General features: G+C 34.8%; 1 protein-coding gene across 1 annotated transcript; it reads left to right on the forward strand.

The window, feature by feature from the left end:
• Nucleotides 1-12926: 12926 nt before the first annotated feature.
• MS3_00002505 (uncharacterized protein) lies at nucleotides 12927-15492 on the forward strand. Its single transcript, XM_051210106.1, has one exon. The coding sequence runs from the start codon at nucleotides 13517-13519 to the stop codon at nucleotides 15182-15184; it is 1668 nt and encodes a 555-aa protein (XP_051064155.1). The 5' UTR covers nucleotides 12927-13516; the 3' UTR covers nucleotides 15185-15492.
• The last annotated feature ends 246 nt before the right edge of the window (nucleotides 15493-15738 follow it).

Here is a 15738-nt window from a genome sequence, read left to right on the forward strand (position 1 = left end):
TGCCTGAACACCGATTACCACGACGTGCAATGCTAACGGGTGTTGGGGATGGTTGGAAGAAAGTTAGGGGTGGCCAAACCAAAACGTGGCATTAGTGCTTGAAGACACTAACATCTGGTCTGAGCCATGTTGGTAGATGCAGACTACTCAGTTAGGGTCCACGTGACTATCGTAACCAATGGTTGTAGACTCTTGGTGAGATGGCTCAGAATCGATCACAGTGGCGTCGGTGTATACACTGTCTGTCTTCCCTTAAACTAAGAGATTAAAATCGCTTCATATCTTCCTTTCTATGTACTAAATCTTTCTTCCTGTACTATATCCTTATATGCAATCTTTCATATATTGCCACTATTGACTTAACTACTCCTATGAATCGGGTGTTCATCTTGCTGTGCTAATGCGGTATGGCAACTTGGATTGATGCATATATGTGCCTGGTCCTACGTTGTAGCCGACTGACTGACTGATTGACTGATGTTATTGGTTCACACCAAAGTTTTTTTATACAGATGATACATGTATCTGTAACCTAATAAATTTAACTTAGTGTATTGTACGACTCTGGTCGGTTTTCGAGTTACACAGTTTTGTAAAATCCATTTTCTTTAGTTTTATAATTAACTGAAGGAAATGTTCCCATTTTATTCATTCTACGATCATTAGTTTACAGATGGTGTCTTACTTATTCTATTTAATGGGTCTTATTGATGGCTATTTTGTAGCATTTCATGCATATCATCCAACACCAACAACAGAAGAATTGTGTACATCAAATGTTAAACTAGCCTTTGAACTTATTCAAGCAGCTGGTATGGTTGAACCTCCAGCAAAACTTGAGGAAATTGTTGCAGGCGATAGCAGTGCTGTATTACGCGTGTTGTATGGCATCTATTCATATTGTGCACATATGGAGGATGAACAACGTCGGTATGAAATAAATAATATTCGGGAACAAGGTGAGATGGATGAATATTACGGTAATAACCAGAAACCTTCTGTACAACATGGTCTAATTAATTTATCGTGAAGTATATGTAACTGTGATAATATGTCTCTGCTGTTTTCTGTGATGTTAACATTTTAAAAATTACCGTGGAATAAAATGCGTTACCACTGGAGTGATTTACTTCTAATAAATAACAGATTATCGTTTGATGTTCTTTAGTTACTTTATTTTTAGAAACAATAAAATGAATTTGTATGTAAGTACTCCATTATATTATTTCTCTCTCTCTCTCTCTCACACACACACACACACACTCCTTTGCGAATCTACGCTCTGCAGTCTGACATTTTTTACACCAATAAACGTTCTGATGTCAGTTTTGTAGTTATCTACATTATTTTTTTGCGGTTAATTGTTTTACTTTCCTAAATATTGATGTTAGTTTCAATTTCTAGATACGATAATAAAAGCAATAACTTTGAAAGATTCATTTATGATTATGTTCCTTTTGGTTAACTGATAGTGTAGTTTATTATTTTTCTCCGCGCTATGTAGTTTTATTGTATATTGTATAAGTTTTCTGCGCCCGTGGGTTTTATCTCACTGAATGTATTCATTACTACCAAATAGAATGGGGTTTTGTTTTTCTAGACGTTTATTTCTTGCTCTTATTACAACGTTTATGTTATATACCATTTCATTGGACAAATATATGAAATAATCATGCCTACATGTATACAAACGGAATATCTTAAAGAGATCAACTTTAGACAACAGTCATCTGTTAACATCGAGAAAGATTTGTCTTATAAAGAAAAAATTGAAAGTTCAACATCGGAGAGTGATTTGAATTTCACAATAAGCATTCGTAAAAATAGTTTGTTCATTTACAAGTTCTATTCCCAATCCAGTTCATGATTCAAGTTACACTAAATATTTTATTCGCACAACAAATGTTTACATGGGCTTCTGATTATTATTTCATACTAACTTAAGCCCCATAACATTGTGCACTACATTCGCTTTTCGTGAAAACAATTAGGCAGCCATGTAAGTGATGCTCACTTCGAAGCAGCGTAGAATGATATTAGAAAAGCTGTGAAAACAGCAGTGGCATCTGCTTAACTTCGGAACTACTTCAGTGGTTCCAACATGCGCGGGTAGTGATTTCATGATAATTTTGACCAGATTATTGTAATGCAAACATAGTTTATATTCCAAGAAAACACCCTACACTAGTAATGCAGTACAGATCGAAACACTGAACAGCACACCTGTTTTTTGTTTTTAACAAGCACTTGTGGGGAAGATGAATCAACTTGATGAAAATGAAATCGATAACAACAAGATTTCACCAACTATGAAATAACCAAGGTTGCACAGACTTCTAACACAAGTGACGACAACTACACACACACACACACTCAACTTTACTGGCAACTGTCGACCTAACCATTGAGATAAACAAGTTGCAAGGCAGTAGTATTCTGAGTTTAGATGTATAAGATATCGCCCAGATATTTTCGGATTACCATGTAGACCGTACGGAAGAATTAAGTTTCTGTTCAACATGACTATATTATATTATCTGTATGGTATCGGTTTTCGAGTAGTGTACCCACAACAAACATCAATGAAGTTGGCAACGCTACAGAATTTCTAAAACATTGTGAAACAGTTGTCAAAATAATAATATGGACTATACTATTGTGTCATTAAAAAGACTATGAATGTGGTAAATAAACATTTCCGTTGAATCTGAATACAGTACATTTTTAATATAAAATGAATATTTAATTATTAATGAAAAAGTATTACGATAGTTGTGGTTATAGTTTTGATGAATCATTCTGTTTAAAAATTAGGGGAAATACTGAAAGAATTTATGTTGCTTAATAGAAGAAGATTGGTGAAGATTACAGGTTGTGAAGTAAGTGTAAACTAATTATAAGGGCAGAGCATTGCGGTGCAAGAAAGCGTTATCAATGAGAAATTATGAATGTGGAGTAAAAATAAAATACTTGCATTTGCAATGGGACCATCGGACATAAGCTTCTCAGTGCAGGCTTCAACAAGTTCATTGAATTCCAGGTGTTTGCGATTTGCCACCTCACCAGACGAAATCGATTTCCTGCCACGAACGCCTGACGATTTTGCATGTGTTTTTATACTTCTAGTGGAAGTTTTGGAATTTTTAGTTGAGGCAGCAACTCGTTGTAACTTTGGACCGTTTTCCGACTCCGCTGTACTAGTTGATAGACATGAAGGGATTAGAGGTAAAAATTAAATGTGATTTGAATTTAAAGCTCTTTAAATCTAGTAAATGAGAGTACAATCGAAAGCATAACTTGATTACTTGATTATTTAAACCACACAAATTCAAAACCAAACCGATGGCACTAGAAATATGTATGATAATGTTGATTGTCTCAGAATCCCCTCTTAGGTCTATAAGAGAATATGGCTAAGAGACATGATCCTTAAACCGAGACAGTATGACATTAGCTTGAACATGAAAATTGCTGTAGCTAGCTTTAAATCACTTAAATGTACCATTCCGATAAAGTCAGCTGACAAACTTACGCCTGTTGCTGTTCGTAAAATAGTAAAGACCTAGAGGAAGAAAGTTGAGATTAAAGAAAAGAAAACGAGAACAAACAATGATTGGTATGGAAACGAAAGAACAATGAAGTCTGAGACGATAGATTGATATTTGCAAAAGGAACAATCATTGATTGACATTATTTAAATTATATATTTACACTATGGTTCTATGTTGTTCTGTAATTTTGTGTTCAGATACATTCGATTATCCTCAATTGTGTTCTCGTTCATTACAATAGTAACTCCTATCAATATAAAGATATATATCAGTTAAAGGTGAAAGATTGAATGACAATGAGGTAGAAGATAAAACTTGTAAATACACCTTATGCACACACAAAATTAGGTTGAATAGATAAAGAAGATGAAACAAATAATGTATTTGAGATTTAGAGAAAGTAACTCACTGATTGATTCTGAGTCATATCACTTAAAAATCATTTATCCCTCAAGTATCATACTACTGTATGAGTACATATATCGACTTAGCTTAGAATAGTTAATAAAGAGAGATCTAATTTCTTTTTAAGAGGATTATGTACATATAGAGCAATAATAAACAATTTAAGAGGTATATATATATATATATATAATATATATATATATATATATATATATATATATATATGACGATTGTCTAGTGGGATGCAGTCTAAGAGAGCTACTTCTGACCAAGGAATGACTTAATGCTATACCTAACACAGCAAGACAATGTGGAGCAGCACAAGGTATGAATCCAGATGCTTCTCTATCCTGATATGGTGAGGTCAAATAACGGAAACTACTCAGATCCTCTATGCGCGTTTCGGTGACGAAGTATACAAAGACGGCGCGATATTCTAAAGTCCTAGCTAAGGAAATCTGTTGTGGAATTTGCTTCAGTATTCGGGCGTTAAAAGCTACATCACGCAGTTTCCAGTGTAGCATCAAGTAATCGCCGATAACATTCGGTGACCTGGAATGCTTTAACTAGAGAAGACGGTTGATAAACGAGCGTGAGCAGGGTCAGTGGAAAAAATAACAGTGTAAATAGATGTAGGATGAAGATGGATATGAGTGGGATAAAGGGAGGTTGATAGCCGCTCTCACACCTCTAGCAGCACTCAAGAGTAAATAAAGCGTCGGATATATATATATATATATATATATATATATATATATATATATATATATATATATATATATATATATATATATATATATATATATGAACGAAGTCGTTCATGGTATACTCTTTTGATAGTTTTATCAAAACTAAAGAAAGCGACTGCAATCCGAGTTGATTTTCGATTTCCCAGTTTTGTAAAAATCAATAATCAATAAAACTGGATATTTGAAATAAATATCAATCCATAGAACATTTTATACTTATCAGGATAGAAAGACAGGTGAATTCATTCCAAACGCATGTAAGTATACGGTAGATATTATTTATATATGAAAGAATGAAAGACAAATTTCTACATTATCCTCTAGTAAATATAATGATCATTCCGTGGCGTGATATTATCCTCGATTAATTGGAATCTCATCAGCAATATGTCCATGGAATGCTTAGGGATTCATCATGACTATGGGATTCCAACGGGTTAATGCAGTTTCACAATATGAGACCATTATGATTAAACTATTTGAGACAGATATTTTCCAACCTCGTCCATTTGTTATAAGAAAGTTGGATCAATACAGATGGTTGTTATTTCAGGACAACACCATTCTGGAGCTATACTCCGGTATATTTGGGAGTAAAACTTATCCCTCAGGCCACGAGTTTACTGCTTTCAATCATACTGTTCTTCAACCTATCTGCCCAATACGTTATGACATAAAGCAACGAGTATTCCCGCCATTATAGCTTGATTGTGTCATTACGACATACAATCAGCTATAGTCTGAGTCATGTTGGCAAATATAGAATACCTAGTTAGGATTCTCATGATAACCTCTACCAGTGGTTGAAGACGGTAAGTAACACCTAGAATTGGTCATAATGGCGCAAATTCTTTATCTTATCATATATCTTAAGTTATTGTTCCATTTAAGAAAAGGTGGGATTTATTACTATTAAGTCTACTATTAACATCAATATCAGTATTATCATCATACAGTATTGTTTATTAAACATCTGAGTTACAAGACTTTTACTCGTTAATCAAATGATACTACTTTTAATTGTGTAATTTGTCAGATCAACCATTTAAAGAATTAAAGTGAATAAACTCTCTCTGTTAGTAGATAAACTTCTTGTCAAGAATAATACATAAAGTAAATGATTACAGTATAGTTTATCTATATAGAGCATAAGGAAACTGATAGGTAATTGAAAAGTGTGGTTCTACAAGGGTGAGAGGAAAGCAGTTAGAAGTTCCATAATCGAATATCTAATCGACTGTAATCATTCTATCGATCCACAGTTTGATTTTAAGGTTGTATATACGATTCGTCCAAGTCTACCCTTGATTTCTTCGTATTCAACTCCTAATAATAACCGAAGCTGATGAAGAAGATTTGTAGCTCAGAGGTTTCTGATGATGATGTCGTTCAGAAGAACGATGAAAGTTTCACGACCAAACCATCCAGCTCAAGGAACAAAACCCCATCAAAATAACCGAAGCTCTTACCATCGATGAGCCCAAGCCACAACTATGCGTACAAAAGAATTACGTCCTATCGTTATCGTTACCTTGGCTTTAATCATTATTATTATTACCGTTGCATTTTTCACTTTACTTATGTCTCATACACTTGTTATTTTATTCATAATTGTTCATGATATCACTTCACTTAATTTTGTACTTCTATTACCTTTAATTCCCACCAGTTATTGTAACATAAACATTTTAATCATCTTACTACATTCATTTGATGATAATTGGTTACTAACTTATTAAGTCTATTGTTACTATTCGTATTACGTAATCTAGCATTGTAATCCTTCTATTACATCATCTTGGTTATTCCTTATCCATATTTCCTCATGGAACTATTACTTTCATTTATATATGATTGTACAGCTTGATAATAAATTCGTTGAAAATAGACCCCTTTGGTGAACTTTGTGTTTTTAACATTGAATTGATGCATGTTGTGTTGTATCGGATAATCTTGTTTTCCGTTTGTGTATGTTGAGGCCTATTGTTGCTACACTGGTTGTCTACCCCTGCATTTGTAGTTGTGTGTGAGACAAAAGAGCCAGATCATCTGCGAAGTCTAGATCTTCCAGTTGTGTCATATGTGTCCACTGTATCACATTTTTCCTCTCTAGATGTTGACGTCATCATAATGCAGTCGATCACCAGGAGAAAGCGAGAGGATGAAAGTAAGCATCCTTGCCTGACACCGGTCTTTACTTCGAAGAGTTTGTCAATTGTTCTGGATGCACGATTTTACAGCCTAATCCATCATAGGAATTCCGTATGACATTGACTATTTTCTCAGACACACCATAGTGTCGAAGAACCTTCTATTGTGTTATCCTGTCTACGCTATCAACTGCTTTCTAGCTTTATATCTAGTCATTTCTTAATCTTTTTCACTTTTAGATTACTCTTTAAATTAGCTTACTGAATATTGGAACATCAAAATTAAACATGATAGATCGTAACAAAAAATACAATGTCCATTACTACTACGAATACGACAACGACGACGATTACGGCTGCGAATACTACGACTAATACGGCTACGACTACTACTACTACTACTACGACAGCAACTAGGACTACCACTACAATAGTTTGTATTTTAGTTCATTATGTAAACTTAAGAATAATGCAAATAATAGCAAACAATAAAGAGATAAAGATGAAATGAAAAAAAACATCGTTCTATTAGATGAAGAAGATTTTCTCTCTCTCTCTCGCTGTCTCTCTCGTTCTTTCTCTTTTAAAATATTCATCTTTTATGTGTTTTATGTTTTGATTAAATGAATGAAAAAACTTCTTTATCCATATCTATTCTTTATTCTTTTTCTTTCTTTTCTTTCTTTTTATTGATCTTTTACTTATTTACTTAAATTTGATTTCAACTTTTATTCATGAAATAGTTTGTTTTTTTTCATATTAATTGAATAAATAAATAAATAAATAAATAAATATAAAACCTCGATTGAATCAAATCGATCATTTTTGTTTTTTATGACATAAGAAGAAATTGAAAAGAGAAAAAAATTTTTTTATTATAAACAAGTGTCATTATTAATTAAATATAAATAGGACATGATTACCAGACGAGATCATATTGATTGATTGATTGATTGATTGATTGATTGATTGACTCAATTTGGTTACCTTCCTTCCTTCCTTGCTTGGTTCTTTCTTTCTTTCTTTCTTCTCTTCTCTTCTTTCTCTCTTTTTATATACTTCAGGTTATAGTCGTTTCTATTCTAATCGATTTCATAAGTGTATAATTTACAAAATTTAACTTTGTACTGATCTTAAACAAGAAAATTATACTAATTTTAAATGTAATTTTATGATATAGAAATGTATCAGTAAAAAATTTTCAAAGGAATATTTAGTCAGTCGTACCAGGATTTAATTGTACGATTCAGATTGTAGCATTGAAGTGTTATAACTTGTAGCCTGTATGCTCTGTTAATCTATGATGTAATGATACCGTGAATTAGAGAACAATGAATTATCAACCGGACCAATGACGCATAAAATCTGTGAGAGCAGTTTAGAGTGCTTATTGGTCCTGCTTTCCGCCTAGTCCTGCCCATTGATTCCAGATCACCAATCTCGGCCTCCGAGATATGAATCATGTATTTCAAATATACTAAGTTTATGTACCAATCAAACAGACCACAACCTACCAATAAAATAGAAAACAACATTTGTACAAGATCTAGACAAAAAGCCTGTGAATGTGGGAGGTAGTAATTGATAAACTGGGCCTTACTCAAGAATGGTAAATCGTATAATAATAGTTCACAGGTTAAAATAAAGCTCATAATAAGAGGGACACGAATATGAATAGTGTAGTTATTTAGCAATGATATAAGATAAAAGTATACGTATAGTATTGGTCCATAAATGGATCCCCAAAGTTATCATTCGTTATTCTGATCGGGATATAACAAAATAATAATAATAATAATAATAATAATAATAATAATAATAATAATAATAATAATAATAATAATAGCCACACAGAGTTAAAGTACCAGGTCAACAGAATATCATATAAACTATTTCAGTGTACAGATGAGTTCCCAGGTTAAATATTTGGATATTGTAGCAGAAAGTTTAAATTATTCAGAATGTTCAGTATCGTAAGATATAAAACTTGATTAAACCTCCATTTCAAGGTGTACACTTAAATGATCTCATATAAGATGATCACATCTTGATGTATTGTTTAGTATTATTGATAATTAGTTATTCAGAGGTGGTTGACTTGAAACTCTCTATATAGGTTTCATGTTAGTCAAATCCTGTCAACAATCTTTAGAAAATCAATACTCTTTGTGGTATTTGAACCAGCATTATTCAGTCTCAAATTGTTAAAATTTATAACTGAGTAATTCAAGTGACGACTGACCTCCTATAAGACTGAGATATTTACAATCTATCTCTCATTAAGCAGTAATTAACTTCATGTTTGTTTTTTTCGTTCTTTAGTGATAATCGAATTCTATAGATCAAATTGGAATCTAGTCATTAGTCCAAATGACTGAACAATCTATATATTATGTTAGGTTTATAATTTTAACTAGAAGATGGTTTAATCTCATATATATATATATATATCTTTGTGGGCCAAAGGTATTTTTACATTGGTTTAGAGGAGAACCAGACACTATCCGAGCGTTCATGTGCCAACCAAAACAGTACAGCTCAATCCCGTTCAACAGGAGAGCCAGAGACTACCAAGGCAGTAAAGCTCAATGCCGTTTCACAGGAAAACCAGACACCATATAGACTTCATGTTATATCCCGATCAGAATAACGAATGATAACTTTGGGGATCCATTTATGGACCAATACTATACGTATACTTTTATCTTATATCATTGCTAAATAACTACACTATTCATATTCGTGTCCCTCTTATTATGAGCTTTATTTTAACCTGTGAACTATTATTATACGATTTACCATTCTTGAGTAAGGCCCAGTTTATCAATTACTACCTCCCACATTCACAGGCTTTTTGTCTAGATCTTGTACAAATGTTGTTTTCTATTTTATTGGTAGGTTGTGGTCTGTTTGATTGGTACATAAACTTAGTATGTTTGATATAACTGATTCATATTGTACAGGCTAAGCAGGAAGAAGTACGGTTAAGGACTCTAGATTGCTCGTACGTGTTTTATGCGTCATTGGTCCGGTTGGTAATTCACTGTTCTCTAATTGACGGTATCATTAAATTATACATTAACAAAGCATAAAGGTTATAAGTTATAAAATGTTTATAGGAGCAGTACCAAATATGAGTATCGTCATAAAGGGATTCACTAAACCAGTCTACGTTTTCACTCGTAGACTCAATATCTAAGTCACCGTTTTAGACCAAAATTAAAAGGCAATCTGATTTGAAACAGTTGCTTGTATTAATAGATTATAGGTTACTAAATTAAGTTTAAAAACAAATATCCAGCTTAGTCAATACCTTTTAAACATGTATTCACCGTATCCATATTAAATATGAATAAGCAGCACCAAAATGCCCGTCAATAATTAAACGCATGAGCTGTTTAGTCCAACCACACAGTTTGATCAGTGTTGTGTAACTGATAGTTTCAGTGAATTTTATTCCGATACGTAGTAAATAGTTCATTTGATTGGTGAAGAGCGAGAGAGATGTTCTTTTGATGACCAAAGACGAGTGTGAAAAGTAACATTCTCAAAAGACGAGTTATCGAAATATGGTGTATGCTTTACCATGTGTCTTCGGAAAATTTAGTCCAGTAAAATTATTGGGATAAACATCAAGAGTATTTACCTGATTGCATTCACCCATTGTAGTGGTCTTGAGTGCTGTTAGAGATGTGAGGGCTGTTATCACTTTCCGGTCGCCCATATCGTGAGGGATTCTTCTGGAGGTATCTGAAAAGGAAACTAGACGGGAGGTGGTTTTAGTAACCTGAGAGTGTGACCACTGTGCCCAGGGACAACTGCTTGAGACTGTTAACACACGACCTTTTTATGGGTAATTTTTGTGTTAGCTCCGTACTTGTTGCGGCCTTAACGCCGGAGACGGATATCCGTGGGATAAGGCGAGGTGTGCATTTTGAGGTCGACCTTTCCTAACCCACCCCTCCTTGTGTGAAGGCAGCATCACTGTCATGCTGGTTATCTGAAGGAAACAACTTTCTGCTGTCACACCTCTGTACAGTCAGTAGTACGACTTCGCCTTCGGACCTTGGCTTTTTTGGTTTTAGTCTTACCACTCTTCAATCGACCTGTCTGACATGGTAGGACCTTGAGGAACGGTTGTTCCAGCCAGTATAGCTCGGTTGCTTCATCACGATAGGCAAGCCCGACCACCACGTCAAGGAAGTAACAACGGTTGGGGTCAACTGCAACAAACATATGTTATTTGGAAACATTTAAAGCAGCTAGTCTGATAGTATGAAACACCCGATGAGAGAACATGTCGATAATAAATCTCTTCAACTTAATTACATGTTCTAAATGAATAAGAGGATTTTGAGAGGTGAAGTAGACTGTCCTGCATAGCTGGGAGAACCTTACGATCAGTTGGGTAATTTTTCCTTCTTATTTTAAATTCCTCATATATATACTCTTTCAAATGATCCCTTGGTTAATTTCGAAATCTTCAATCACACAAAGATCAATGTGTAGAAATCGTCCGGATCATAATTTTGAATTTTTCAAGTAGGGAATCACTGAATTATTTGTCATAGTGTTCATAACTTAAATGCCACAGTTTCATATTAACTAGATAACTGCAATCTGCACTGTTCCAACTGCTTAACTAATTAATTTCAATGTGAGAACTAGTTTAGATTCAATTCAATCAAAGTCAATTTGATATCAAAAGATGTAAAGTATGCATAAGATTTTCAAGATTCTCAAGATAATGGATCTATCTACTTTGTGTTATTTATTCTTTCAGTGTATCAATGGTAGGTTTATCTAATAAGATGGACAAAATGTTTCATAGTCAATGATACACTTAGATGTTGCCTAGTAATTAAAACATTTGCAGTTGACTAATCACTGGGTTGTGATCACTGTCATGTATGTTAGGTCCTTCTTAATGCAGATCGAATCCTATCGACCAAATTGCAATATGGCCACCAATCTAGGTGACTCGAGATTGCATGCAGTATGTTGAGAGAAGATGATGGTTGGGGTTAGTCAACAGAAAACCCTAAACCTAGGTTTCATGCTATTAGGCACTCGTCAGTGAGGTTTACCTGTTACAACTTAGGTTTACATATCCATTTAGGTTTCAACACAACATGCAAGATTAATTTCCCAACCACATAACCAGATACACTAGCAATTATTTTTATATCCGTACACAAATTATTCTAGCTTTTGGATGTATAATAAATCAGATAACATTTAACTATTAGGTTATTTTTGCCTTCTTACAATACCGTTTCTCCTAAATAATTCTGACCTTTTACAGATGTGCTTTTCTCATTCGTTTCCATGTTAATTATATTCGTATATGTTATTGTGTGCTTTGTTTATGCATATATCTGAATTGCTTTCTTCATTCTATTTACGTGTGAATTATGTACGATTCCATTAAAAGACTCTGCATACTTCATTTGCTCATTGATTCTCTTGGTTTGTCTGGTCATACGAATGCTTGAAGTATATGTACCCGTAGTATTCATATTCCGACTTGTATTCTGAACCTGTTATGTCGATAAGATGTATGCGAATTCAGTAAGAATTTATAATTTACGATCATCATTGTTGATTATCAATGGAGTCAGTTAAAAATCATAGTGATGATCCCGACGTGATTCATCTGGTGCCGCACGTTCTTATCTCAGTTGTATTCACAGTTCTTAATACAAACGTGAAGTCAGGTTGTTTGTTCTCACTGTCATCCAAGGATAAGATACTTCTGTGCTTATTAAAGGTAGCGCTTCTGTTGCTCAACCTTGGATGTAGAACAAGTGACTGCCTCGTAAGTTTAGGCCAACAGCAGGAGCCCTCATCGGTCACCGGCAGGTTTGTTCTGTCATAGCTAATGGAATCGCAATGTGGCTGACACTTATGGTGACATATATTCAGTGATTTTTGTAACAACAAAAATTAAAAACACATTTTTCTCTAATTTGTCACACTTTATTTGTAACCACATTTTTATCCAATATCTGTTGTTTTGCTGTATCACTTGTTTAAAAAGACGATAATAATTGTTTCGATGAATGATATACACTTCTACTACCGGGTTGTTTAAAATATAGAACAATACCTACGCCGTTTGTTCTTCTGTTTTATTGGCCACCGTTTTGATTGAAGACTATAATAGTATTATAACATCATTATAGGCCTTTCCACTCAACGTTGGACTTTTGGGCACGGATTACTATTGTATAATACTATTGGACTCCGTCTTCCTCATTATGTCTTTGGTGCAGTCACTTGCAGAGGAACACCTGTCAACCAAGTGAACTCAGTTTGTGGTCGTTGTCCTCACGAGGCAGTTAACAAGTAACATTCATTCTATAGTAACTGTTAGCGTCTGTTTTGTTTAATATACCTTTTGTATTGCTAACGGTATTTCATTACCTTTGTTTTTACTAACGGACAGACCTCTAGGTTTCTTAATCATTAATCCGTTTTGGTATATCAGTGTTAACCTAGTGTATCAATATATTTTGTGTAAGCTCCTTTTGTTTGGGGACCACCACAAATTTGGTGAGCCCGTAAAATTTTTTCTCTCTCTCAACTACTTTTGAGTTCACTTACAGACATTATGGCGTTATTTTACCCTTGGTAGTATTTAAATTTTCTTATATTCGTAATGTACTCATCCGAAACTGAAGGCATTAGCCAGGATAACATTTCAGCGGAGCTACATGCTCTAAATTTGATAAATGTGCCCCCATTCAGCCGATTAAATCCTCGCATTTGGTTTGCGCAAGTAGAAGTACAATTTCAGCGTCGCAACATACGCTCACAGGCATCTAAATACTCTTTTGTGCTTGGATTACTACCCACTGAAGTTGCATCTGAGGTGTCAGATTTGATAGATAATATTCCTGCACCGAATCCATATGATCAATTGAAGCAGGCAATTATTCAACGTACCTCATTATCTGATGAAAAGAGATTACAGCAATTACTGCACCATTGTGAGCTAGGCGACAAACCACCGTCTCAATTATTACGACACATGAGACAATTAGCTGGCCCATATAAATTTGATGACGCCTTCCTCAAGGAGATTTGGCTACAACGTTTGCCAACAGTAGTTAGGCAAATTCTTTGTGCCTCTAGCCAAACATCAGATTTAGAGAGTCTTGCTAACATGGCCGATAAAATTTTAGAAGTTACACCCGGTACAACACCTTACGTACAGGCAATATCAGAAACTTCGAACGATAAGCAAACTCCCACCATAGCATCGTTAACTGCTGAACTAGGCGAACTACGAGCACAACATGAACGAACTGTCGCTAGTCTTGAAAATAAACTGGATGCACTACAATTATTAATCTCCAGTTTCACATCTACAAGACCTCGTTCTTGTTCTCGAGGGAGTAAAAATCGAAATAACTCAAAAGGAAACAAAAACGACGACAACATATGTTGGTACCATAAAAAATATGGTGACAAAGCTAGGAAATGTGTTACGTCTTGTAAATTTTTCAAGTCATTTTCCTCACCAAAACGTGTCAACCAAACCATGGTAGCGACAAATGTTTCTGGTCGTGCGCCTACTCGTCTTTTCCACGTTCTTGTTAAAACTTCAGGGTACAAATTCTTAGTAGATACTGGAGCTGAAGTTAGTGTCATCCCAGTTACCTTAGCCAATAAACCTATTGCTAAGAGTGGAAAATATACCCTAAGGGCAGCTAATAAAACCGAAATAAAGACATTTGGCGAACAATTTCTAACATTAGACTTGGGAATTAGACGTAATTTAACCTGGGTGTTTATTATTGCGGATGTCCGTCACCCTATACTAGGTGCAGATTTTCTAAGTTTCTACAACCTACTAGTTGACGTTAAGAGAAGAAAACTTATTGATTCCTGCACGAACCTTCAAATCCAGGGAATTCAGTCGGACTACCACATACATAGTATTAAAATTGACACCCCAGGGAACGACATATTCGCCACCATTCTATCTAAATTTCCCAAAATAACGAAACCAGACTACAGTGAAAACACTGTCCAACATTCTGTAGTACACCGGATCATCACAAAAGGTCAACCAACTTCGGCACGTCCACGCCGATTACCACCAGACAAACTGAATGTTGCAAAAGCTGAGTTTGATCATATGATGCAGCTAGGTATGATACGTCCGTCAAGTAGCCCCTGGGCATCCCCACTCCACATGGTGCCCAAGCGAGACAAAGATTGGCGACCCTGTGGTGATTATAGATCATTGAACAACCTGACATTACCGGATCACTACCCAATCCCTCATTTACATGATTTTTCTCTCACTTTGCATGTGTAGTGTCAGTTATTATGCCAAGCCCATATACCTTATTTTAGCTTTCGGACATCCCATTCTATTCATTTTACTTGAGCCATATTTTGACCTTGTCATTTATTCGCTTGTCAGTCTTGACTGTTTTTATATGAGCGTATATGTGTGTGCCCGTCTTATCCTATTGATCACATGTCTGTAGCTTAATTTTGTCTGACTATAAATATTGAGTAACGCTCGACTAAAATGGAGTTGGCTTCCCAGCCATCCTCCCTGTGCGTCGTTTTGCTTGGCTCTGTTTCATTCACTTCATATACAAATATATGTATTCACAAATCAATTCTCGTTATTCGACTTATTTAATTCCGTTATTGGATAACGCGATTAAGTCGACGATTATATACGAGAATAGGTGACAGCAAACATTTATACAATCTTGGAGTCAGATAAAACGGACCACTTCATTGGTGAGCCCGACGTGATCTGACTTCTATTTAGATCGTGCGAATGTGGAATTATTAATCTTGTTCGTGCTGTCATTAACTTATGACATTTTCGCAATCATATCACGTCGGGCTCAC

This window comes from Schistosoma haematobium (genome assembly GCF_000699445.3).
Source record: "Schistosoma haematobium chromosome Unknown HiC_scaffold_14, whole genome shotgun sequence".
NCBI classification, from domain to species: domain Eukaryota; kingdom Metazoa; phylum Platyhelminthes; class Trematoda; order Strigeidida; family Schistosomatidae; genus Schistosoma; species Schistosoma haematobium.